General features: G+C 36.3%; 2 protein-coding genes and 1 pseudogene across 3 annotated transcripts; 1 reads left to right on the top strand and 2 right to left on the bottom strand.

Moving 5' to 3' along the window:
• The first annotated feature begins 643 nt into the window (after positions 1–643).
• On the top strand, positions 644–3,129 carry LOC109003808 (F-box/FBD/LRR-repeat protein At1g13570-like). 2 transcript variants are annotated; one of them, XM_035686694.1, is made up of 4 exons: positions 661–782; positions 1,559–1,729; positions 1,826–2,365; positions 2,454–3,129. In XM_035686694.1, exons 2-4 carry the CDS (start codon positions 1,568–1,570, stop codon positions 2,922–2,924), a joined length of 1,173 nt encoding a protein of 390 aa, XP_035542587.1. In that variant the 5' UTR covers positions 661–782; positions 1,559–1,567; the 3' UTR covers positions 2,925–3,129. The 2 variants fall into 2 exon arrangements, with proteins under 2 accessions (XP_018837654.1, XP_035542587.1); XM_018982109.2 differs by having other exon boundaries at positions 644–782; positions 1,559–2,365.
• Positions 3,130–4,735: 1,606 nt separating this feature from the next.
• LOC109003807 (protein NSP-INTERACTING KINASE 2-like) lies at positions 4,736–8,218 on the bottom strand. The gene is made up of 11 exons (XM_018982108.2): positions 7,840–8,218; positions 7,599–7,731; positions 7,386–7,457; positions 7,167–7,310; positions 7,004–7,075; positions 6,833–6,892; positions 6,638–6,735; positions 6,375–6,524; positions 5,943–6,284; positions 5,375–5,754; positions 4,736–5,268 (listed from the first exon to the last, which is right to left on the bottom strand). The coding sequence occupies exons 1-11, from the start codon at positions 7,937–7,939 to the stop codon at positions 4,948–4,950; spliced, it is 1,872 nt and encodes a 623-aa protein (XP_018837653.1). The 5' UTR covers positions 7,940–8,218; the 3' UTR covers positions 4,736–4,947.
• A 7,113-nt stretch (positions 8,219–15,331) lies between these two features.
• On the bottom strand, positions 15,332–17,704 carry LOC109003809 (annotated as a pseudogene).
• Positions 17,705–25,793: the final 8,089 nt, after the last annotated feature.

Raw genomic sequence — 25,793 nt, forward strand, 5'->3', positions numbered from 1 at the left:
AATAAAAGTTAAATAGAAAGATTTAGGCATCATTTAAAAATTAAGTTCATCTCAATTCATTTCAACTTATCATTATAATTTTTTTAAATTTTAATATAAAATATAATAAATAATTCAATTTTTTTTAATTTTAAAATAATAATAATAATAATATTTTATTATCTCAACTCAATTCACAAGATTGTGTTTAGATGTTAAAGTGAGTTGAGTTGAGTTGAGATGATAAAATATTGTTAGAATATTATTTTTTAATATTATTATTATTTTGAGATTTGAAAAAATTAAATTGTTTATTATATTTTATGTTAGAATTTGAAAAAGTTGTAATGATGAGTTGAGAGAATTTATGAAACCAAACGAAGCCTAAACATCTAAGCTTACCCTTAATTTGTTTAAAAAATTTATTAATTAATATAATTTAATATCATGAAAAATTCTTCTCATTAATTATTATTTATTACTCTATATTTCATAAAAAATATTTTTACTCTATGAAAAATATCTTTATATTTTATAAAAAAAATTATAAATATAATATGTAATAATAAATAGTAATTGATGTATAATAAATCTTTAATATAATTGATTATAATTTCTTCTGATCGTAAAATAAATATAAAAAAAATTAAAACGACGACAAGCCATCTCGGGACGGCCCAGACCAGTCCGACTAAACTCACATCCCTTTTTATAAGCTTCCACTCTCTCAAACTCAACTTCGCCGGCCGCCCCTCAGCATTCAGTACTAGACACGCCATCGCCCATGCCCCCACTCCTCGCCGGTCTCTCTTCTCCGTCCTTCTTTGTCTCCTTGAATGATTTGGCTTTGTTCTGTTTTTTTTTTGTTTTAATGAGATTTTGGTGCTCGACACTTTTGGGTAATTGTTTTGTGTCTATTCTTAATGATATGGGGGGATTTAGGATGTGTTTTGATCTCGGGTCTTTACAAGATTGAGAGTTAAGAGGTCTGGATACTTTCGTTAAAGTTCACATCTTTTCCTTAGGCTCGCTTGTGAATAAAGTCCCTGCCTTTCATATGTTTAGAACAAGAGGGTCTACAGAATACTGAGCTCAATGTGTTACGGACCATTTTTTTTATTGGTGAATTGAACAGAAAATTTCTTTTGCTCTCCTTATTTTCTGCATTTCCGAATAATCCATAAAAGGAAAGGTATTTTTGAATGTCTTTGAACAAAGTACGTATTTCGGGGTTTTCTGGATGTTTATAATGTTAAAAGGGGAGAGCTTTCGGAAATTTAAATCAGTGTTACGACAAAAAGAATTCAACTTATATACGAGTAACTAAAAAGAAATAAACTGAAAGATGCGATGTTGAATGCTTGTGGGAATCTATCTACCTGTGAACGTTCTCTCTTATTTCTGAAGGTTGCTGAGTTTTGTTGATAGTTTTTATATTTTGAGACAAACGAGTACTAAGCCGTTGTTTTTCTGGGTGCTTCATAGAGTTTGTTTCAGGAAATCGAATAATAATATAATTACCATTAAGAGGTGAATTCAATGCTCCGGTTTAATTTCTTTTGCTGATATTGATTCTCAGGTAATTTTCATGGTGTCTTATAGTAGTTCAGAAATGAAACGCAATATGCCTTCTCCCTGTGATATTCTCAGTTACCTGCCAGACAACGTTATAGAGAACATATTGATATTTTTGCCTCTGCGAGATGCAGTGAAGACAAGTGTCTTGTCAAAAAAATGGAGGCGCAACTGGGTAACCCTTCCACATCTTGCATTTGATGATACTTTCCGCAACAAGCCTCCTAGAGAACTTATGTTGACTATTTATCAAGTTTTACTACTCCATCAGGGGCCGATACTTAAATTCACTTTGTCTCTTCCTGGATTTAAGTGCTGTCCGGAGATTAAGCATCTGATATCTTTCCTAGCTAGGAATGATATCCAGGATTTAACCCTTTGCTTCTCGAGCTCGGACTGGAGCCGCGGATCCCCGAAATTGCTTGAGACTATTTTTGCTTGTTTACAACTTAGGCATTTGCATCTATCTTATTGCCTGTTCGATCCTCCGCCTACATTTGAAGGATTTGATAATCTCATCAGCATTGAGTTTCAGGATGTTCCCTTCGAAGTGGACATATTGAAAACTTTTATCTGCAAATGCCCCTTACTTGAACGATTGACATTAAAAGGCTGCTTCTATATTGGCAACCTCGACATTGATGCTCCCAAGCTTAAGTTCCTGTATATTCACGCCAGATGGCATGCTACATTTCTTCCATCGAATGCGTATCGGAAGGCATTAAAAAATAGCGAAACTTCAGTTATAATTGGGTTTTTTCGTTCTCTACCTGTTATAGAGTCTCTCAATGTAGGATACCAATGTTGGCAGGTAGGACAACTCCATGGCCTTTTTTTTTTTTTGTACATTACTTTAGCAGACCATATTTCTTATGTCATTTTCGTTTGTTTCCTTTAAGTTTTTGGCTGCAGGCAATGTACCAGATAGGCTTCCAGCGAATCTTAAATACCTAAAAACTCTTGAATTGCCTGCTTTACGTTTTGAGTTTCTGAGAGAGTTCTCTTGTGCTCTTTGCTTGATCAGAAGCTCCCCCAATTTGCAAAAACTTAGACTCGGGGTTGGGTATACAAAGAGCGATACTGCAGATAATGTAAAAACTGTTGATAAGTTTGTGGAGTCCCAAGACTTCTCAGATATCTCCTTGAACAAACTTCGAGAGGTAGAGATGCAAATCAATGATTTCTCAAAGCCTGAAATGGAGTTTGTCAAGCTCCTGTTAGTCAAGTCACCCTTGCTTGAGACAATGCATATTCGGCAGCGTGATGGTGACTTTTACAATGGATATCGGATCTTAAAAGAGGTGACACGATTTCGACGGGCATCATCAACTGCAGAAATCATTTACTTCGGTCCAAATGAGAAGCCATAGCTTTGTCAAGACTGGAAACTTGCCCCAATGACGATGTGCATAGGTTGTGGACGATTCTGCTGACAGAAGTTCCATATACTTGGGTCCTGACTTTTGTAAAATTGTGAATGACGTTTTGGTAAAACAAGTTTCTTTTATTCCTCGCGTTTTTGTTTGTGGGTACAGTTTTACCGACTGAGAACTCACTTACTGGATGGGGTTTACATATGTGTTTTGTCTAAATGGAGCAATTCTCTCTTCTGCTTGTGGTTTGAACCAAATTGACTTGAAATTGATATCCATATCAAAGTCCAAAGAGCGAAGAATTCTCTGTTGTTTTCAGTTCATCTCTCTCTCTCTCTGTGGGTATGGGAAGTACGGGTGGCAATATGTAACAACCTATGAATTTAAGACACAAAATTAACGAGTTTGGGTTTGATGTTAATGGGTTCGGGTAAAAATGAGTTAATCTGTTTAGACACGATTTATTAACAGATTAACTCGTTTAACACGAAATCAACTTGTTTAGATTTTATTTCAAAATTAAAATTTTGTTGTTGTTAAGTTGTAATATTAATATTTTTTAGTATGCTTATATTTTTATTATTAAGATTGTAATTTTATATCTATGCTCATATTTGTCATATTTGTTATTGTGTGGTTTATAATATTGATTTTATTATATGATAAAATTTGAAAAATATTGATATATATTTTTTGAGATATTGTGGTTATTAATAAATATAGATTTTAATTTTTATATGAAATTCTGTTAATCAGGTAAAATAAGTTATGCGTGTTAATTCAATTCATTTACATAAAATAGATTTAAACGGGTCGTGTTGTATTAATTTATTTATAATTAATTATTAAACGAATTAAAAAGAATGACACGACCGGATTCGAAAAAACGATTTGTCACCCCTTGAAAAGACAAAGGTTGGGAAACTATATTTGATGACTTGTTTCACACACTAGATATTGGGTTTAATAACATGCAATATAGAGAAAATGGTGTGGGTTTGGGATTGCTTTGGAAAACCTTTGATATCAAAGTTAGTATTTCTTCTCTAGAGAATCTATTGTTACCTAGTGTCCAACTTTTATACTAGATATCAAGGGACACTCCATACCCTGTGTTAAGGGTCAGTATCTCGAGGACAAATGTCAGGCCACAATCTTTAATGTGATGTGGCATCCTAGGTTGTGCTTTGATTGCAGGTGGGCAAAGTGGTCACTTTCCGTTAACTTCGTCCAAGATAGGGGTGTTGTACGCAATCTCATTCCGTTTGCCGGATACAATCCTTAAATGCGAGATATTCTTGCAGAGGAGTGTTGGAGTTGGTGCGTCTTGTACGGCTCGTAAGATGGTTGTGTTGATGGACCAATTATGTTTGGATGTTGAGATGAGTTGAGTTGAATTGAGTTATAAATATTAGTATTTGGTAGATCACATTGAGATGAATTTAATTTTTTTAGATTAAAATAAATTTAACTTTTTAAGTTAAAATGTATGAACTATGAAGTAGGTTGAGATGATATTAACTTTTTATAAAAAATTAAAAAAATAGTAAATTATATCAATAATTGATTTGAGATGAGTTTAATTGAGTTTAATTCAACAACCAAATACAACCTAAAGGTGCACGACTCGGGCCACGATGTACTTTACTATCTCATTCAGGCCCGACCCAGAGGCGATGTGAATATCCCCTCCAAAGTCCAACCACAAAATATGCCTCAATTCCGTGGTGACAGACAGTAACGAATCTCTTTCGGGATTCAACATGTTAGCTATAGCTAATAAGACAAACAAATTCAATACAAGATCATTATTCTTGCCAACAAATTCTCGACGTCGGTTTCCCAAATCAGATTCTGTACAGTAAGAAATAAACACGACTCTTCAAGGCTTCAATGATTCTAATATACAACCAACTCATTTCCACTGGGATTTTATTTTTTCCCCTCCCAAATTCATGGAAAATAAATGTGCTATTGACTCTTGCTTTCATACTTTCTCTGCATTTCACAACCATACATGTCACCTGGGTCCAGAGAGCTCCATTGCTTGGCCAAGCACAGAAGAGTCAACAGTGAGATCAGAGTATCGCTCCGAAGAGGAGAATTCATTGGCTCTGCATCTAGTTGATTCAGCTCTCTGAGAAGCTTCCCATTTTTCCGCAAGACCATCTCCTTCTAGCATTCGTACCACTTCAGACATCTTTGGTCTGTGACTTGGAAGGTATTGAGTACATAACAAAGCAACTCGAACTGTTTCTTCAAGCTCTATTGGATCATAGTTGCTTTTCAAGTCCTTGTCAACTAGCATTTCAAGCTTCTGTTCCTGATGAATTTTCTTCACCTACAATTTAAGTTTCTTGAATCAGATTTCTACTAAGGTGGATGGAGTTTTCAAGTTGAAACTTTTAAATGTTTAAACCATAAAATGAAATTTGTGTTTGTCTTACCCATTCAAGGATGGCTCCTTTCTGGTTTGCAGTTTTCCCAAACTCAAGAGCTCTTTGCCCAGATATTAACTCAAGCAGAAGGATCCCAAACCCAAAAACATCTGTTTTCTCAGAGGACTGGCCTGTGGAGAGATACTCTGGAGCTATATGCCCCACAGTGCCTCTCACGGCTGTTGTCACATGTGAATCCTGGTGATCCAACAACTTTGCAAGTCCAAAATCTCCTACCACAGCCTCGCAGAAGTCGTCAAGCAATATGTTTGCAGCTTTCACATCCCTGTGAATTATCTTTGGATCACACTGCTCATGCAAGTATAACAAACCCCTTGCAGCTCCCAAGGCAATTCTTTTCCTTGTCCCCCAATCCAGTGCTGGTTTTACTACAATGGAGAAAGAGAAAAAAAATGTTATGTTCATGACATCATGTTGGAGATAGAAGGGGGAGATATCAATCTTAAACAAAAGCTTAAATATTAGTGCAAAACTTGCTACTTGATTACACCCTAACATCTTGCTCTACTTGCAAGCTAAATTGCATGGTATAAGCCTAATGTTGGAAGCACCCCACCTTTGAGACGGGAAGCAACACTCCCATTCGACATGTACGGGTAAACCAAAAGCCTCTCCGTGGAAGTCATACAAAATCCAGAGAGCCGGAGAAGATGCCTGTGCACTGCTAGACTGATCATCTCAATTTCCGTTTGAAATTGGACCTCACCCCCAATGGCATTTCCATCTTTGAGCCTTTTCACTGCTACTACTGTACCATCTTGAAGACACCCTTTATAGACATTACCGAAACCACCCTTTCCAATCAGGTTCTTGCTGCTAAAGTTGCTTGTAGCAATCTGTAGTTCTCTGAGCTGAAATTTCCTTAAGTTTCCAAGGCAAAGTTCTTCATGATGTTGTTCTGAAATTTGAAAGTTCAATATTTAAGTACAAACTAATGTGATGCTTTCTGCTACTGATTTATATTCCATTTATAGATATTATTACTAACCAAAAACATCAAAGACTATTTGCTGGTTGTGCCGTTGCCTCCACCAAAGCAGGAAACCAAACCCAAGAATTAACAGGCAGATGCACCCTAAGCTTGAACCAAAGGCTAAGGCAGTTTTTTGTCTCTTAGTTGTTCCGGGATTTTGAGAGTCTGGATGAATAAATTTTTTCAAACGATAATGAACAGAGATACACGTCTTTATATTAGTCAGTAAATTTTTTTAACAAGTTGAAGAAATCTGCAAAAAGGGTGAAACTAATTACTTGACGAATAATTCGAGGCGAAAGAAGGTAGCAATGATGTCGTTCCAAAACAATCCTTCTCAGTTCCGGTGGCACATATCAAGGAGTTTCCAACAACACTGTGCCAGTCAAAAGACAAACAAATAGTTAAACATAGGTAAAGTGGAATGTTTTGAAGAGGGAAAATGAACATTTTTGGATTGAGTAGTGACTTACTTGAATGACTTGACATGCAACTTGGGTACAGGACCACTCAAATTGTTATAAGACAGATCCCTAGAACATTAAACAAGCCAAGCAAACCATATTCAGATACATAATAATCATACAAGTTCCATGACAGGAATATAATTGTTGAGAAAAGACACAAGGTTTGAAGAGAATTACACGAAAGAAAGCTGGGTCATATTAGCCAAAGCTGGAGGAAAAACTCCAGAGAGACTGTTATTGTTTAGCCGCCTGATCGGAATTGAAATCCCACCATCAGATTTATAGAAGTAAGAGCAGTTAAAGCTATGTCTAATTACAACAGTTTTATGATTTGACTTACAGGTATTGAAGGTTTTTCAGGAGGAATAGATTATTGGGAAGTTGACCGGTGAAGTTGTTATTAGAAAGATCAAGTGTGCGAAGCTTTCGGAGTTTCTCAATCTCAGAGGGGATTGGTCCTGATATATTGTTGTTCTGCAGGAGCCTGCAAGAAAACTCCTGGAATAAGATACTCAATGCTGAATTTAGAACACTTTATTAATTAATGGGTTTTACTTACACAAACTGGAGATTTTTCAAGTTGCCAATGTTAGGTGACAAGGTACCGGACAAGTTCTGGCTTGGAGTTCCTCTGCATCAAAACCATTTCAACTAATTCAAAAAACAATAGGCTTCAGGTTTCATAGCAGGAAGGATTTTCATTTTCCGAGTTCCTATCCCGCCTATTCCAAGTTCCAAATTTCTTGCGTGGTTTTGATATGTATGTACTTACAGGCCAATGACCAAACCATCAGGAGAGCAAGTGACCATGGTCCAGCTACATGGATCCACAGCAGTCTCATCCCAATTTTCCAGAAGATTATGAGGATCCTCCAGAGAATCTTTGATGCCCATCAAAGCTAGAACTACAAGATTTTTTTAAGAAATTTAAAGGTTGGATGTATAAGAATTATGAAGGACCATTCAATCTTTATAGAGCTGTAATTCAAAACATGAGAAAGAGCCCCATTTACCTTCATAGTTGACACCTTTGGGAGAAAGCAAACCAGTTGCTGAAGTCCATAAGCACAAGAAAGCCACAAAACACAAAACACCATCCGCTCTCCTCTCCATTGAACTGAAAAGTTAAAAAAAAACTAGGAGCCCAGATGCCACCCACAATCAGCTTTTCCTTTTTATGAAGGAGCTGCTAGCCGCTAGGAATGGTTTGAACACTTGAACACAAGAAATCTTCAACTGGTTTTGTTTTTTTTGAATGTAATATTTACAAAAGAAGCGAACCAGAGCAATTCCATACGCTTTCCACACCAGCAGTCCACACAGCCACACCTTCTCTCAGACCAAAAGTAAAGAAGTTCAGTAGCAAACAGAGTAAAGAGAACTAGAATGCTTGCCACTGGTTCAGCAAAGAAAAGAATATATAAAGGCAATGAGGCACATTTGCCAAATCTTGATAAATGCAAAAGTTGATTTCAAAAAGAAAATACCTTCAATCACCCCACTTTTTTTAATTTTAATTAATAAAAGGTGCTTGAGTTGAGACGTTCCATTCCCCAGTGCCTGAATTTAAAACATAAAGAGAATAATGTATCAACCGCCAAGTATTTGTCGGGTGTGTCCACAATATTGTTACCTTTTATCATTTTAAAAATAAATTTATTCGAAATGCCATCAATTTTTTAACACTAATTAATTTTGAGTGGATTGACAACAACATATGATTCAACAAGTGATATCAAGATCAAAAATCAAGAGTACGAGTTGTAAGAGTCTCATAGACTATAACTAAAACTTCTTTTGGATCATTAACTACTCTTAACTCATCCCAACTCATCATTACAATTTTTTCAAATCCAAATACAAAATATAATAAACAATTCAACTTTTTCAAATCTCAAAATAATAATAATATTAAAAAATAATATTCTAACAATATTTTATAATCTCCACTCAACTCACTTCAACATCCAAACTCACCCTAACTCCCTTGGATGATCCAAAAACAGCCCTGCAAAGTGTGAGATCATATGCCATGGAAAAAGATTTGGTGACTTCCCTATAAAGAGTGCAGAGGAAGTGTCTAAAATAGATCAAGTGCATAGTAAGCTTTTAATATTGAGGTTGGCCATTATGTTATAGTACAAATTATTTTCTTGAAAAAAAATGAGAGAATCCCGAGGTATTGAGGTTGAGATCGACGATGGAATGGCTACTCATGGGAGTTTAGTTGTGGCCGGTTATTTTTAGGGGTGGGCAGCGGGAGCCCGTATCCCGCTACCCAATTCCCATCCGCCTTGCCTGCTGAACCAGTGGCAAGCTATTGCCTTGGCTTCTTATATAAAAGTTGGCCTAAGAGGCTAAGACAATCTAAAATATAATTCTAATGAGTTTAAATTCTTTTTATATTTATAAATTTTAATTTATAATTAAAATTATATTATAATTTGGATCTAAAAAATATTTTTAAATTTAAAAATAATTTTTTAAACCCAATGAGTTGGCTTAGGCGAGGGGTGGGGTGGATGGCATTTTTGAACCCGCCCTTGGCATCGGTGCCTGAGGGCAGGGGGCAAGGTTGAAAACCCCTCCCCACATCATGTGGGTAGCGTCCCTAATTATTTCTCACATATTTGCATATTTTCTAAATTTTTTTTTTCTTTCTAAAATATATTCCTACAATTATCTGAGTTTGGTTTTCTTTATTGATGCTATGAACACTAGCACAGTCTCCACATTCAACAGACAGCACGTCTCATAAACAATCAAAAGCAGCAAACTGCTCTGGAAAAACAAACAAAAACAAGTCAAAAAGCATTAAACTTTGAAAAGCAAAATCTCTCTCTCTCTCTCTCTCTGTCTGTGTAAATACCATGTATATGTTTGTACAATGTATTTTTGTGGGGTCCTAAATACCAGGTAAGCAACTGCATGTCACATTTGTTCCCATGAGATAAAGAAGAGGCGGTAGTAAATATACTCACTCTTTGCTAGAAGCCTAGAAAGCAGTGTCAGCAATCAGCATGCCTCTTTATATGTATTGTAAAATGCTTGAGGCCCCAACCTTTATTCTTGGTGGACTGCCCCACCAATACAAAATATCATATAATTTGGGCTCCACCCTTCTCTCCCTGATCATAGCTATATATTGTAATCGTTCATGGGTACACGTGCAATCCCGGCCCCACAGCGCGTCGTTGACTTTGTGTCTCAAACTAACGTTTCTTTGGACTGATTGCCTGCTGCTTTTACATTAATGTCATCGGTGAAGGTAAAGTCGATCCGATGGTTGTCATTTGTGATCAGACAAAGTTAATTAAGGCTGGATTAGCTTTGAATAAAGGGATTATCTTTATAAGCAATTTAATTAGCCTGTGTTTGGACACTGGCCTTTTAGTGCCCACGCCGTGGTTTAGGGAGTCCATCTGAACTGGTTTTTTAGACAGTCAAGACACCTAAAGACCAATCACCTCGATCAGTTGGTAAAATCTCGACCAATCATTTTTATTTTTGTTACTACAAAGATTCTATTCTAAATATTTGTGTATATTTCTTTTTCATCTTAATTTTCATCATTTTAATTGTACGAGTGACTAGGAATGACGGGATTTAGAGAGGGAAACCACTAGACAAAAATATGATCCGCAAAACACTTCCGTACATTTAATATACATACAAACCCTTAGAATAAATTACAATTTGGTAGTAAATTTATCAAAATAATTTTATCATGTTTTCAACTGAATTTGAGAGTATCAAATAGAACAGAAATAGACACACAAGATGGTACTAATCACAAAATGTCCAATGCATTAGGAGCCAATGCACTTGGAGGGGGAGAATTTGGAATACATTTGCACTAATTTGTCCCTTCCCTTCCCTTCCCTTCACACCCACACAGCCAATAAAAGCCTTCCACTTAGTACTACTGGATTAATTTCTTTACTTTTCAGAACCATGAGATAGAACATGTGGTGTCGTTTCCTGTCCATTTTCAGTACTCCCTTTTGTTGTTCCTGTCATGCACTAATCACCACTACTTTTGGCCCTTTAACTCTTCTTAATCTCATAATTGATTAATGGCGCGTAATATTACCAATCAGCAAAGGAGATTTGCCAGCAAGGTGGTGGAGGGAGTCAAAAAGGCAGAGCCAAAGCAAGTGGGGTTAAGAGAAGCTGAGCATAATAATGAAACTACGCCCTCTGCACTTGGGGAGATGGGTTATCAAATGAGTAGGAAATAATTGTTCTGTTTTACCCCCACTTGGTATGTTTGAATGGGGGGAAAGCCTGGAAGGAGATTCTCTATCTTCAACAATTTGGTAATACCTACATGTTTTTGTCTTTGGCGCTGTCCCTTTGAAGATTGAAGATTGTAAAAGCCTTTCAAAATAGTTGATGAACCCTACCCCACTCCCCATACTGGGTAAAAGAAGAAGAAACAATTCACATGCACTCTTGTTTTCCTCTCTATTTCTTCCCTGCCTCCCACTGTAGTTTTCTACTAAATACTTTACACAGAGAACTTGATATCGACCTAGTTTAACCTGATTCATGAGAAGTTTGAAATGATTCATTAAACTAGGGGGCCTGTTAATCACAGATATAGTTGCTTTGAAGATCATCTTCTTTGTGATTTTCATACAAAAGCTAACTGGATCAAGATTCTTTTAAGTTCGGGTATATAAGAACTCGAAGGTCTAAAGTATAATAAGAAAGATAAAAGTGAGTTGTTGGAGTATCCACTTCATATATTTCTCTCTCTCACCGACAAAATTAGATAATAACTTGAGTAATTTTTTTTTTCCAAAGCTACTAACAAATACATTAATTGCAATTTAACAGCCTAATGTAAAGGGTCTTTCATTTCCTTTTATAGGCAAGTATCGAATACAAGGGACAACGTCCCTTTGGGTTGGGGTTGTGGGTGAGTTGAGTATGGGTTAGAGCACTGGCTAAGGCGTTGGTTTAGCCAAATGCCAGTGAAAGTCATATTTTGAAGAATGTCCAATAAATTGTGCCTACATTGAATTAGCTAAACACAATTCATATGGAAGATTAGCTATAGTAAATTCATCTCTAGAGTCATATATGACATGAACTATAGCATCTTCATTCTAATATTTTACTGTTTCCTTTCTCACAGTCGTTTCCCTTTTCCTTCCCGCTAGTGTATCTCACGGCTCTTTTTCTTCCTGCGACTATGTTTCTAGATTCTTCCCTCCCCATCTCCCATGCGACAACTGAATCCAGATCTACCACAAAAAATCCCACAGCTCCTTTCCAGCAGCTCCTCAGAACTTCTCTCCAGATCATATACTAGCAACAAGATAACATTCGAAACCCTAGCCTTGATTTTTCTGTGTTCATTTTGCTCGGTTTGTTTGGGTTTCAACCCATTGATTTTGTACACTCCATCTTTGCATATGGGTGTTTACGTCCTATAGCAATGTGTATATTTTAATGTCTTTTTTTTTTTCATCTGACTTCTGACTTATTTTTATTCTTCTATCTTTAATGTAGATATGCATTATTATGAATTATAGGGATTATCGGATATAATTGCATCTAGTAATCAATGATGATTTATGGTCTTTGGCACACCTGCTCTCTATTTTGAAAATTTAGCAATTGATTTTGCATTTTTGAATTCTTAAGCATTACTTGTATTTATTTTCTTTTTTTCTTTTGCATGTTAGGGCCCCAAAGAGGTGGTAAGGTGTCACCTCCTATTAAATTTGAAAGAAAATACTGATAATTTTGGATCGAAGGCCTTGATTGGTGAAGGATCCTATGGAAGAGTCTATTATGCAAGTTTAAGATCCCGTTTGGATGTTGAGCTGAGTTGAGTTCTTTATGAATAGTAATGAGTTGAGATAATGAAATGAGTTTTATGGGGTCCACCTAAGATGAGTTTAGATGTGTTTGGATGGTAAGATGAGTTTAAATGTATTTATGAGAAGTTGAAAAAGATTGTGAGTCTCATATGTAAAGAAGTTTTAAGTTGAGTGATGTTTAGTAATTTAAAAGTTGAGTATTTGGATATTAGATTCAGTTTAAAATTAGACTGAACTGAATTAATCTCAATAATGAAAAAGTTGTTGCGATGAAAAAGCTTGATGTTTCATCTGAACCAGAGTCAACTAATGAGTTTCTGTCGCAGGTGTGACCTAACCTATATGCTGATGTTATAGGGTGTGATCATGTGGTTTGTGCATATGGGGTTGTGAATGTGCATAAAATTACATGGGCAGGCAGTGACCATTAGCATTGTGAATGTTCAAAAACAGGCAAGTACTTTTTGGATGCATAAAAAATGAATGTGCATCCAAAACTGTTTCTTTAGTTGACTGCATATGAGATTATGAATGTACGTAATAATATTTTTTGTTAAAATCTATAAAAATTGTCAAGTAGAGATGCTAATTTTATAGATTGTTGGATTCAATTGATGAAAATGAATATGACTATTGGAGGCTATTGGAGATTATGAAAATAAAAAATAAAAAAGTATTTAAAAATAATTAAATAAATATAAATAATAAAAAATAATAATATTTTATTATTATAAAGAATGTGATGACTAATTTAATGTAGACTTTAAGTTTTGAGTAATTAGATAAAAATAAAAAAATTATATTTTAGTCAAATTTTAAATATTGAGATGGCTAATCCAACACCAATACTCTTGTGATATGTTGTCTATGCATATATAAAAAGGTGAAGCCAGAATAAATTCCAATTCCCATCTCCAATAGCTTAGGATACCTCTCCCGCAGCCCTACTTTTCTTTCTTTTTGTAGTGCATACACGACCTTCGCAATCTCTCCCATTCTTAACACCATGCCCACTAATAGGGAAAGGTAAAAGCAACTATTACCATCTCTCTCTCTCTCTCTCTCTAGACTAATCAGCATTTTGTCTCAATAATATAATTCAAGAGAGATTACACAAAAATAATCTTACAAGTTTCATGTGATCTGTCAGATCTACTTTACAATAAAAATAATTTTATAATCTAACAAACTACATCAAATCACATTAATTTATGAAATTACTTTTATATAATCATTTTATTGCTAAAATATTTTTCATATGATCAAGCATCTTTTAAAACCATTACAAACAAAAGTAAGTGGAAGGGAGCATCAACAAGAAGACAAAGATAGTCGGCTCTCGTTGCAAAGTAAAATAATAACAAGAAATTCGACACTCAATATGCTGTTTAAGTTCAAATTTAATGGGTCCTGTTTGAGTAAAAAATTCGCCATGATTCATGTAATGTTTATGGTACTTGAGCATTAAGACAGAGCTGACACGCCATTTATGCTTTAAGCCCATAATAAATAAATGAAGTAAACTGTTTGGAAATGTTGAGGAATTGGATCCTCTTCAAAATATATGCGGATCCCATAATTTAGTAGACGTGCACCGTTCCTCCCCAATGATCAAAAGTTCCTTTTCCTGCATGGGAATTTCATTCTTATTCCAGTCAGTGTCCATAGAAAAAACAGTGAAAGCCCACAAATCCACAATGCATGATGCTGTTTCAAGAACATTTTCATATTGAATGGTAGGGCTTGAAACGCGTTTGTTCCTTGATGACAATGTCTGCAAAACCATGTCAACACACCTATGGCAAGTGCAACTTCTTTACCTAGAAGTTCATCGGACTTAACAGACTACAGATTTCAAGAGGTTTCTTTCCATAGAATATATATATATATTCATTTATGGACTGCACCAAGAAAATTCTGTATTCTGCATAAAACTATTACCTTTTCATTTTGTCTAAATCTTAAGGTGTCAAAAACCATTTACCAAGGCGTTAGTTTGAAGTACTCCCAAGATCAAAAAAGGGAAGGAAAAAAAAAAACACTACTTTTGACAAACTCGTGATCTTGTCTTAGGCTCAATTGTTTTTCAGCACAGCAGGTCTGCTCAAAGCCTGCATTCACTCTAACCACGCAAAAACATGGAAAGTAAAACATTTCATGTTGTATCAAAACCACCCAAAATCACACCCAAACACAAGATAGGGACAATATGTAAGTGGTTCGGTAATTTGTCTATATCCACTGTATTGGAAAGAGTAGATTTCAAAGTGTTTGTACAAAATATACAAACTCTAATAGGATTATATCTATCTCTACAAATGGCCCTCTTCTATGTCCCACAGACTCTATTTTATTTACAATATGATCTTCTTTTATAGGAGAAGTTTCAGGAGATAAACAAATAATAAAAGTGGCTGTAAGAGACAAACTTGATATTTTAGAAATAAGTTTAATATTTAGAAACAAACTTGATATTTGGAGACAAGTCTGATATTTAGAGCAGCTATCTAGACTGTTGAGAAGCTACTGTTAAAACTTGAGTTGATATTTAACATTTCAAAAGTGAGAAGAGAAGCTGATCAATTGCTTTCCTGCGTGTAAAAACGAAGGGAAAAAAACACACTGCTTCCTGGTCCCCCGTACTACAGGGACAAGCACATTCAATGAGACTACTACAGATTATATTCATAGCTCTTCCTAGTGAGAGAGGAAAAAACAATTACTGCAAAATTATGTAATCCACTTCAAAAAGTGAGGAGTGTGAGTTCAGACGCATCAGATAGGAGTTTGAAGGGAATCTGTCTTCAAATTTCTTCTTTTCTCCCTTTCTCCTGGCGTATTCTTGCTTGGTGGGCTTTGTTCAACAACAAAACAAACGGAAGTAGGCTACAGCAGGCAAAATCTGTCATGAAGGATACCTCTCAAGGAAGAAAACAAGACTCGATGAAAAAGACAGTTTCTCCACTTTGGCACGCATCCACAACGGTTCATATGTATCAAGATGAAACTAAAAATGTATAGGGATACAATGGAGAAGATATTGACAGAATAAATATGAATTTTTGTGGGTTTTCTTTCTTCACTATCGCTCCTCATTTGACTCTCTCTCTCTCTCTCTCAATATATTCATAGCAAAAACCTCCACAATTTCCCAGCAATGGACACATGAACAGAACACTTGGAAGCTTGTTAAGGGGGACAGTAACCTATCTGTCTCACACAGTTACGAGTCCGTTTGGGAGATCGGTCTGCTTGCTTCCTCTCATTTCCACTGATTTGTAAATTCTCGAGACGAGTGTGGAGGATGCGTTCTTCCATGTCTTGAGCGAACCGATAGTTTATTAGCTGAGAAAAAAATTCATCTTGCGAAAAAAAAAAAAGAGAAGAAAAAAAGACGGTTTATCAACAAAATTGGGTATGGTCTCTCTTGAAAAACAAATAATAATAGAGAGAGGTGTATAGAGGGATTGGATTGCACGTCCATTAGGAATGAAATTCAGCAATCATTGAAGAGTACTTCCGCAAACACAGAATCAATTTTCAAGATGAATCCAATGGCTTGACAGACTGCAGTAATGACTCTGGAATCTCATTATAAGACCCCAACATTTCATTTAGAGAGAGAGAGAGAGAGAGAGAGAGACCCAACAGATGCCAGACAAGATAACATAAAGACAAGAGAGCTTCTGCAGTGCAAGAGATGACTATGACTAGGCATATCGCTTCACACCATTGAAGAAAACTAAAGGACTATGCCTTATCAGAGTAAGGCTGACAAGAAATGCTTTTATTTAATTCAAAGATGCAGACCACAATGGAGTAGGCTTTTTCATTAAACATTTGCGAATATTCTTCTTCCTGTTCTTCCTCTTGCCAGCATTTCAGAGTTGACTTGGGAGAGAACCAGAGCCTACAGTACGAACCTCTGGTAGACAATGGAACCGCCAATTCCAAGCTCTTCATGGCTCCTCTCTCTGCGACAGTATCCCTTGACATTCAGTGAACAATTATGCTCAAATGATTTACCCACAACATCAGCATGCACCGCAGTAGATAATTCGCTAGGATGGAAACAAGCCAATGCCCTCTCAATCAACAGCCTCAGATTCAAATCATACCCAACTGTTTCAACACTCGCATAACTGAAGTCTGAAACCATCTTCAGGTGTAACATGAATGGTAGAAATTGCATCTCCTTCAATAGCATTCATGGAATAACCACGGGTCGAATTCGAAATCGCATATATCAGAATCTGGAAGAATTTTTCTTATACCTGAATTGATGGTCATCACAGCTGCAGCGTCTGATTGGGCTTTATAGAATGAATACAGATGCCATTTCCCTGTCCAAACCAGTCATGCACATTTCTAGTGTGTAAACAGAGTCGCATGAGCTTGCAAATTCAGCAGACGCAGAATACACATGCCATTTCTGTGGTTTTTTAGACCCATAACATAAGCCTTGCTGCCCAAACCAAGCTTCCCAAAATTGGTATCCAGTACAGAAACTTCTTCTGAGAAGGTACGATGTGGATATGATTGAGCTCCAGGAAAGATAAAACTTCCACGAGTGTACCTCACAGATCTTACAGCAAGGGAAAGCATCTCAGCAAATTTTAGAATGGGTGGGATTGAGAGTGGTAACTTGGTTGTCCCACAGGTTTTGATAATGATCTTGTATGGATAAATAAAGAGGCTAGATTCCGAAAGAACGTATGAGTCCACATGATCATTTGACAGTGAAGCAACTATAGTACACTCAGCTGGTCCAAGAATATCATCCAATTGAACTTTCTACAGAGATCGAAGGCCCTTTCCATCAGGATCGACAAATATGCCCTGCTCAAAGAATGATATTTCTAGCCTCTTTTCATAATATTTCTAGCCTCTTTTCATAACCTTCAAAACCGATTGCGGATACTGCTAAGGCCATATTGAAAGACAGATGATTCCAGTTGAAAGACAACCCCAGCCGTAAATAGACAAGAGTTGCAGAGAGATTGCAATCACAGAGAGAGTGCTTGAGACAGAACTCAGTTGAAGAATAAAGGAGAAGTATACAGAACAGCAAAACAATTAATGAACCACTTTACGTGGAGAAATTATTTCCAAAGTATGAATATTGGGCCGACCAAGGCCCTTTTTCGACTTTTGGGCTCACCAAAGCCCAATTCTAAACCTATAAAAAAAATACTGAAAAAATAATAAAAAAACTTAAATATAACAATTCAAAAATTAAATAACATGTAACCATAAGTTATAACAGTCTTATTTATTACAACACTGAACACTGACTTAAAGATAATTACATAAACACTAAACATTGTAAACAGTTAACATGTGCACTTGTGCAATAAGGATTTTACTCAATGGTCATACTTAAAATGAAGATAGAAAGTCTCAATCAATACAAGGAAAAAAATTGATAATAAAAAATTGAACACGGTAAAAGTAAAATTTGATTCCCACCAATAAAAAGGGTTCTCCATTGTCCATAGTCCCTCAACTCCATCCCAACTCTCAAGGGGCGTCCATCTCAGACTTTCAGTCATTGACAATTATGTTAAGATTTACAATTAGGTCTATAAAATCATAAAAAATAGAAGTTAAATAAATGAAACATTTAAAATAATTAAATAATTATTTAAAAGCATATAAAGTTACCCGATTCAAGCCTATAGCTCTCGGCATCAACACCAACGGTATCTAGTCCAATGGGCGTTTCACTTATCCAGTTCTATGTGCAAACGAGAGCCTCCACAGTTGACAGTAACAATGAAGTCCGATAAGCATCCAACAAGCGACATTTAATGCTAAACGCCGACTCCAAGACAACCATAATGACATGAATGACTAGCACATATCGGGCTATATGAGAAATGACTGAATACTTGGCAGAATTAACCTTCCACCAAGTTAATAACTGAAATACGCCACTAGGTGCCTCGACAGCTTCCATAAAATATCGTTCAACCTTAGACGTACACTGCATAATATTTCTCGTTGTAATGAGTTGATGATACTTATGCATAATAAAATGGCATGTATCCTCTCCAGATGGTTCATGATCATCTAAGAAAGATGTCGACCCCGTCGGCCTCGAGTGTGAGGAGCTATTAGCTGCGGATGAAGGCTGACCACTATTGTTGTAGTGACTGTATAAGTTATCAATATCACTTTTTAACACTCTAATAAATTGTGCAGCCTTAACTGCCTCGAGGACGAAATTTACCCAAAATTCTATAACGGCCAACTTATATCGAGAGTCAAGGATCACAGCCACAAATAGTAATCTATTTATCTTCTCAATATTCTCCCAATATTTATCATATTTAGTCTTCATCCTCGTAGCCATAACAGATAACTATCCCCTAGAATCAGCACAACTATTTTTCAAGTGGAAGTGAAGCCCTGAGAGCTCGCTGAAGTACAAGTTTGCAGCCGTATATTTGGATCCAAATATCCGCATAGTTATGTCATAAAAAATTTTAAAAAATTGAACAAAGTACCTCACACGAGTCCAATCATGTGCGTCCGGTGCATCGAACCCTTCCTGTTGCCTCCAACAAAACATACATCATGTCCCCATCCTCAACCTTCATCCACTCGAACGCTCTTTGGTACTTTTGTGCCATATCCAACATCATGTATGTAAAATTACATCGAGTCAGAACGTCCAATCTGAAGTTGTTATGTTATTGCTTTAAACTTGGCAAGCTTTTGGGAGGAATCTCTCACACATCGCATAATGTTGTGGACTCTGGTAATGAAATTATCAACCTCTTTTAACCTATCAACAACTATGAGGCTGATGATATGAGCACAGCATTGAACATGAATAAACTCGTGCTAACGAATGACATCATCTTTCACTATCGTATTCCTCTTGAACCAATCAATTGCAGTGTCATTGGCACTGGCATTGTTAACTGTAATAGACAACATTTTTCCAATCTTTTATACAATCATCCATTTCCGTCCCAATTGATGCACCCTTATGATCAACAATTTCTTTGAAGCCAATAATTCGTTTATGCAAATTCCACTCACTGTCAATTTAGTGTACTGTGATACACATGTAGCAAACGTTCTGTATAGACGTCCGTGTGTCAGTCGTAAATGACACTCTCTGGCCAATGGTAATAAACATCTTCTTCATCTTTGTCTTCTCTTTCGCATGTCTCTTCATACAATCTCGCATCACTATATACAGTGATGAAATGAGAAATCGTGGCTCAATAGTTTGTACAAACTTTTGGAAGCCTCTTTTGTCGACTGTGGTAAAAGGCATCTCATTAATAATTATCATCTATACAAGCATTTTCCTCAATATCTTCTCACTGCATTGAGTGATGGCCAATTTCTTAACCTGTGTACCATCAGTGGCCGTAGAAGTTTCGTAACTAGGCTTGATCTTATCAGTGGCCGCCAATCCCTTGTGTATCTTGTACCGCTGGCAACTATTAAGATGTGCGATCAATACAGAAGTATCTTACTTCTTCGAATGACATTCACAAAGTTGCCCACAGTAGTGGCATCTCGCCTACGGGTTCTCACAATCACTAGGAATTTTAATAAAATGTTCTCATATCCATGACTTTTTTTAATAGGTCGTGTTACTTGTGGCATTGCAGATGCAGGTGGTATATCCGGATCGTCCCCAATATCCATCTCCTCCTCATTAAAAACATCCTCATCTTCTATGTCTACTGAGAGTGTGAATCGATTACTTGTATAAGAAGTAGCTGCTCTAGAAGGGGGTCTAGAGCTCGGTGTAGGACTAGGAACTATGCCATCCGGCTCTCCTAGTAGAGTCCCACTAGGTGTAGCATCCATATCTATCAACTTCTTTGTGCTTAAAAAATGAAATACAAGTAAAGAAATTAGAGTCATGATGTTGATAAAAAAAGAACAATTAAAGGACATGAGCACCCTTTGCAATATCTTTTCTATAATATTAATTTGTAGAAGTTTGATTGTAATCACATTATTAGAACATGATATAAGTAGCCCATTTAAGATATATACTTTGAGCAAAGCCCCCTTTACTTTCCCCAGTTGTTATATAATATATATATATATTTATATATATATGTTGACTAGCCAATATATGATGAATTACATGCAAATATGCATTGCAGTTGCAGTACGTACCAGCCGGCTCCCCCATGGTTTCCCATCAATTTTTTTTCTTTTTTTTTCAAGGAAAAAAAGGATCAGCAAGGAAAAGTAGCTTCTCATGACTTTCGAATCATTTCAGTGCATCATTTTCCAAATAATTTTTTTCCCGACTTTTGAGTCTTTCTTGCTTTTATATATAGCAAGAAGATATGGTACTTCCATCACTTAACCAGAATCTTGAAAAGCGATTATAAGTTGTTGGACTATACTTTTGAAACTACTTTTATGATTATATTAACAAAAGAATGAATTATGTTGGACCTGATCTTCATCATGTATGCATCTCATGATCGACTTTTATGCTATATTCACTATAAGAATAACAATTATTTAGAATGAAAATGACTATTTACGACGAGAACAGATTGCTTTTTATCACAAATAACTGACTATATGTAAGCATTATTTTTGTAGTGATATTTCACATGCACTGTCTCTAGAAATAGTTGAAATTACTAAATTTTTCTACATTGTTATATAAGGTATACTCTAGGAAATCCATGCATGCCAAGCATGATGTTAAATATTGTGAGTATTTTTTTCTTTTTCCAACTTCCTTTCACAAAGCACAACTAGTACTTAAAAAGTATGAAATGAATTATGCTTCTAATCCATATGAATTTGAAAGAAACCAAGACTCGATGCTTTGTAGCTAGCTTCAAAGAAAAGTTTCTTCTAAGCATGATTTGTAAATGTTTAATAAGAGAAATCTTTGGTCTACAAAATAAATCACAAAAAACTAATTTGTAAAAGTTTCTTCAAACACTTAGATCTCATGATTTATTACATTTGGAGTGAGAAACACAAGGCCCTTTCAATGAAACATCCCATAATCTTTTAATATTGTCTATGAATTATATTCTGGTTTAGGACTAGAAGGATCTTAAACCATCAGGCTGTTGCTATATATTAGTGTACATTGGCTATAATTCATAGGATTGTAAATAACACTAACAGTATATAATTCTCAAATTGAAAATGAAAACCCAAATAAATAATTCAAAGGAGGCAAATAGGAAAATAATAAATGACAATGAATTCAAACAAGATCTAATTCTAGAACCCCAAACGAATATTAGTACTTACAGATACGATTCAATCTTATGATTTCTGTATCTGAAAACCAAAAAATTTGCATAATGCGCCCTCTCTTCAAAATGAAAACCCTAGAAAGACACACCAAATAGGTACGAATAAGAAAACATCCAGAGAAGAGAAAACGTAGTAGGAATTGAAAGATGGATGAGAGGAAAACGCTTACGCATATAAAAAATTAAAAAAAAAAAACTCGATGAAGCACATAGAAAACCCTAGAATTTGATCAAAGCAAAAGCTAGGGACAAGTTCTCTCTATGTCGCGCGTCTGGTTTGGGAAGAATGAAACCTTTAACGGGAAATAAATTACAATCCCAATTTGAACCGGTCGGGCTGTTGTTGAGGCCTTAACAGACTCCAATAGAATTTCGCCATATCACATATTCCACATGAAACCAAAAGAGGTGCATGAATATCAATTCCGCATAAGCAAAACTCGTATGCCTCTAGCTCTTCTTCCTCGAGTTTTCCAGAACAAGAAGAAAGAGAAAGGGTGAGGGTAAATGAAATTTTAGTCCTTTGATATTCCGTTTCTTTAGATTTTGCTTCAACATTGAATCTTACGGAATGTTCTTGGGAAAAATCATACATTTTAGATTCTTGGGCTTTGGTTTTATTTCAGAAGAATTTGTTTGGCCAAGGAAATCTACAACTGGTTGACTACATTTTTGCTCAAGAGATCTATTTTCTGAGCCTTGACAGGTTCAAGATTTTTGGGTTGCCTACGATTGCTTTCGCTAGCCCGCGATCTCTTGGTGGCTTTCTTGGAGAGTAAGCTTGAGAGACTCGATTGTTTCTCATGCAAGACGCCATTGATTCTGCAAAGAAAAAGAAAAAAGTTGAAGTCTCTCTCTCTCTCTCTCTCTCTCTCTCTCTCTCTCTCTCTCTCTCTCTCTCCGCGTGGTTGTCGTGGGGTTGGACTCGTGTAATGCTGGGGTCAGAAGCTCCAACGGGGTCTAACAACCTTTGTCTCGATTAGGTATCTCTAATTTTCGACGCATATCAGCCATAATCAAAGTTCACGAAGAGAGGGGCCGTCGTCGTGGCGGAGAGGGCAGTCGTCTGGGTTCTGTGGAAGAGAATGGAGAGTTGTTGTCATCTGGGTTTTGTGGGAGAGAATGGAGAGGGTTTGTGTTTCTGGTTCCGTGGGGAGAGAATGGAAAGAGCAGCGTGCGTAATACCATTTAATGGGGGCACATGGTAATTAAAGTGAGTTGGCTACATAGAAGTCACCCTTTGGAGGGCTATTGGTTGGGAAAAAATAGTTTGACCGCTTAGAGCATTCCCATTCGGGTCTGTATATCTCCTCTATCCCTATAATTTAGGAAAAATTTTAGGGTTTTGAACAAAAACCCCTCCCCATCTCAATCCCCATTTTATTGTTAGTGTTTACGGTCTATACAGAAATTCCCCATATTTGGGGAACGGCTGTACATCCCCATCGTTCCCAAACTCCATTCGGTTTCCCCTTCATTCCGTATCTTCTTCTCTCTCTGTTGGCCCCTCCCTCGCAATGCAGCACCAACGATTGCAACCTCTCCATCAGCATTTTTTGTAAGTGAAACTTGGTTTCTTCAAAATCGTATGTTTCTCTCTTCCCTCATTTTCGTCTATTTTTCTTTTCCTATCTCTCTCATTCTCTATTTCTCTATTCCCCTTTTTCTTCCTCCCAACGCCATGATCAAGATAGAATGAGATGTTTGCCTACAACTCTCCCTACGTCGGCGATCTCTTCGGATTAGGATTTCTTCCACTAATCTATACTTTCACTTTCTTTGACTCTTTCATCCTCGCTGAGATTGTTTGGCTGTCGAGAAAGTTGAGATGCTTTCACCAAGATTTTTTTTTTTTAAGTTTGTCTCTCTCATGTTTTATCGTTTTTCTTGATCGATTCATTCATTGAGGCTTGCGATTGTGGCTTTTTGATGATTTGGTGCTTTGGATTTTTGGTTTTGATGAAAATTTGGTAGAGTTTGTGGTTATGGAATGGGCGAATCATTGTTTGGTAGAGAGATTGAAAGTGTTGTACTAGTGGAATTCGGATATTTTCTCTAGTTTAGTTGCCGAGAAAGTGATGATGCTTTCACATAGATTTTTTTTTAAGTTTGTCTCTCTCATGTTTTATCATTTTTCTTGATCGATCCATTCATTGAGGCTTGCGATTGTGGCATTTTGAGGATTTGGTGCGTTGGGTTTTTGGTTTTGATGAGAGTTTGGTAGAGTTTGTAATTATGGAATGGCTCTTATTTAGTATTATTGTGATTTGCATACTGTTTGGTTGTTGTTTTATATGAATATGTGAATTGGTCAGTTCTATTACATTGTTTTTTGTTGTGTCATTGCTTTGTGTTATGTTGTAATAGAGAAGTAATGTGTAAATTAAACTCCATCGGTTGTGATGATGACAAAGCCTAATGGGGATACAGGAAATTTATGGTCATTTTCTCGATGACTAGATAACCCGGACGGCCAACAAGTAGTGGCAACCACTTATTGCAGCCATGAAAGGATGGCCAAATTTCGTAGATGTCAATATTCGATTCCTAAGCCGGCGATGGAAAAATCTCAAACTTCATAGTTACATGTCTAACATTTCAATTCATTTTTAGATATGGATTCACAAGACCCTGGACAAATGTACTTTACCAACCTCCTAAGTCAAGATCCTCAACTAGACCTCACTTACGGTGGGCAAAATGGAAACTCTCCTATGACTGTTGATGACTCTCCACCCCTACCTCATAACGATCATATCGGCGTTAGGAAATCAGTCAGGGGTGCAAACTTCACCTCAGAAGAATACAAGTTTCTTATCTCCTCATAGCTTAATTGTAGCATTGATGTCGTCCAGAGTACAAACCAAAAATACTTCTAACTTTAGAAATTTTTTTTTGAATACTTCTAGCAATTTAAATAAATCATAAATAACCAGACCATAAAGTCTTTAATACATCGATGGTCGATTATTCAAAAGGCAACAAACAAATCTTGTACGGAACTAGCCCCAGTTAAAGGGTTGAATTAAAGTGGCATAACCAAGCAAGACAAGGTAGAATTTTCATACTCTTACTTGTTTTACGAATAATTAATTTCTTTGTACATTGGTTTAACATAAAGTTTTTTGTTTACATGCAAGTTTGATAAGGCCAAGGTTATATATCAATCGCTAGAGAAATGTTTCTTCCAGTTCGAGTATTGTTGGCACCTATTGAAGGACCAACCAAAATTGATTTGGCGTTCCACAAAAGAGGATCCAAAGCAAAGGAAGACAATGTCCCCGTCCCCGTCCCCTACCCCGACTCAATGTTACGGCGTTACGATAGATTCAATTTTTGATCTCGAGGCAAATAATGTGATGGATAATGATGTGATCGAATTTGACCGACCAATGGGAAAGAAAGCTAAGAAATGAAAACGAAAGGCCCAAGGCCAGCATTCAAAGGAGATTGTTGTGCTCATCAAGCTGCAATATACGCTTTTGGAGGCGTCACGTGCTTAAGAGAAAGAATTTTTTCGTCTCAAGGCCGAGAAGATGGAATATGACAAGAAAAAAGAAGTAAATAAAATCAGTCTTGAGGAAGAAAAACTGAGGTTGGAGCTCGAGAAGATGAAAAATAATAATGAAAAAAAGTTAAATAAAATCCATCAAGAGGACGAAAGACTAAGGTTGTTGGTGGAGAAACTAGAGTTCACCAAAAAGGAAGTAGATCAGCACATTATGATGATGGACGTGAATGTCATGCCAGGATTGCAGCAGTTATATTTCCAAGAACTATGGAGGGAAATCATGGCAAGACGCAATGATGCAGCACATTTGGATTGATTTAAATTTTTCTATAAAAAGTTTATTTCTTTAT

The sequence above is a fragment of the Juglans regia genome, chromosome 16 (genome assembly GCF_001411555.2).
Source record: "Juglans regia cultivar Chandler chromosome 16, Walnut 2.0, whole genome shotgun sequence".
Taxonomy (NCBI): Eukaryota; Viridiplantae; Streptophyta; class Magnoliopsida; order Fagales; family Juglandaceae; genus Juglans; species Juglans regia.

Excerpts from the sequence above, each read along its gene's own strand:
- LOC109003807 (XM_018982108.2), bottom strand. The coding sequence starts at position 7,939 with ATGGAGAGGAGAGCGGATGGTGTTTTGTGTTTTGTGGCTTTCTTGTGC. Across the intron at positions 7,458-7,598 it reads GATGGTTTGGTCATTGGCCT|AGGAACTCCAAGCCAGAACT; the intron begins GTAAGTACATAC and ends GTTTTGATGCAG. Across the intron at positions 7,311-7,385 it reads TTGAAAAATCTCCAGTTTGT|GCTCCTGCAGAACAACAATA; the intron begins GTAAGTAAAACC and ends GTTTTCTTGCAG.
- LOC109003808 (XM_018982109.2), top strand. The coding sequence starts at position 1,568 with ATGGTGTCTTATAGTAGTTCAGAAATGAAACGCAATATGCCTTCTCCC. Across the intron at positions 2,366-2,453 it reads TAGGATACCAATGTTGGCAG|TTTTTGGCTGCAGGCAATGT; the intron begins GTAGGACAACTC and ends GTTTCCTTTAAG.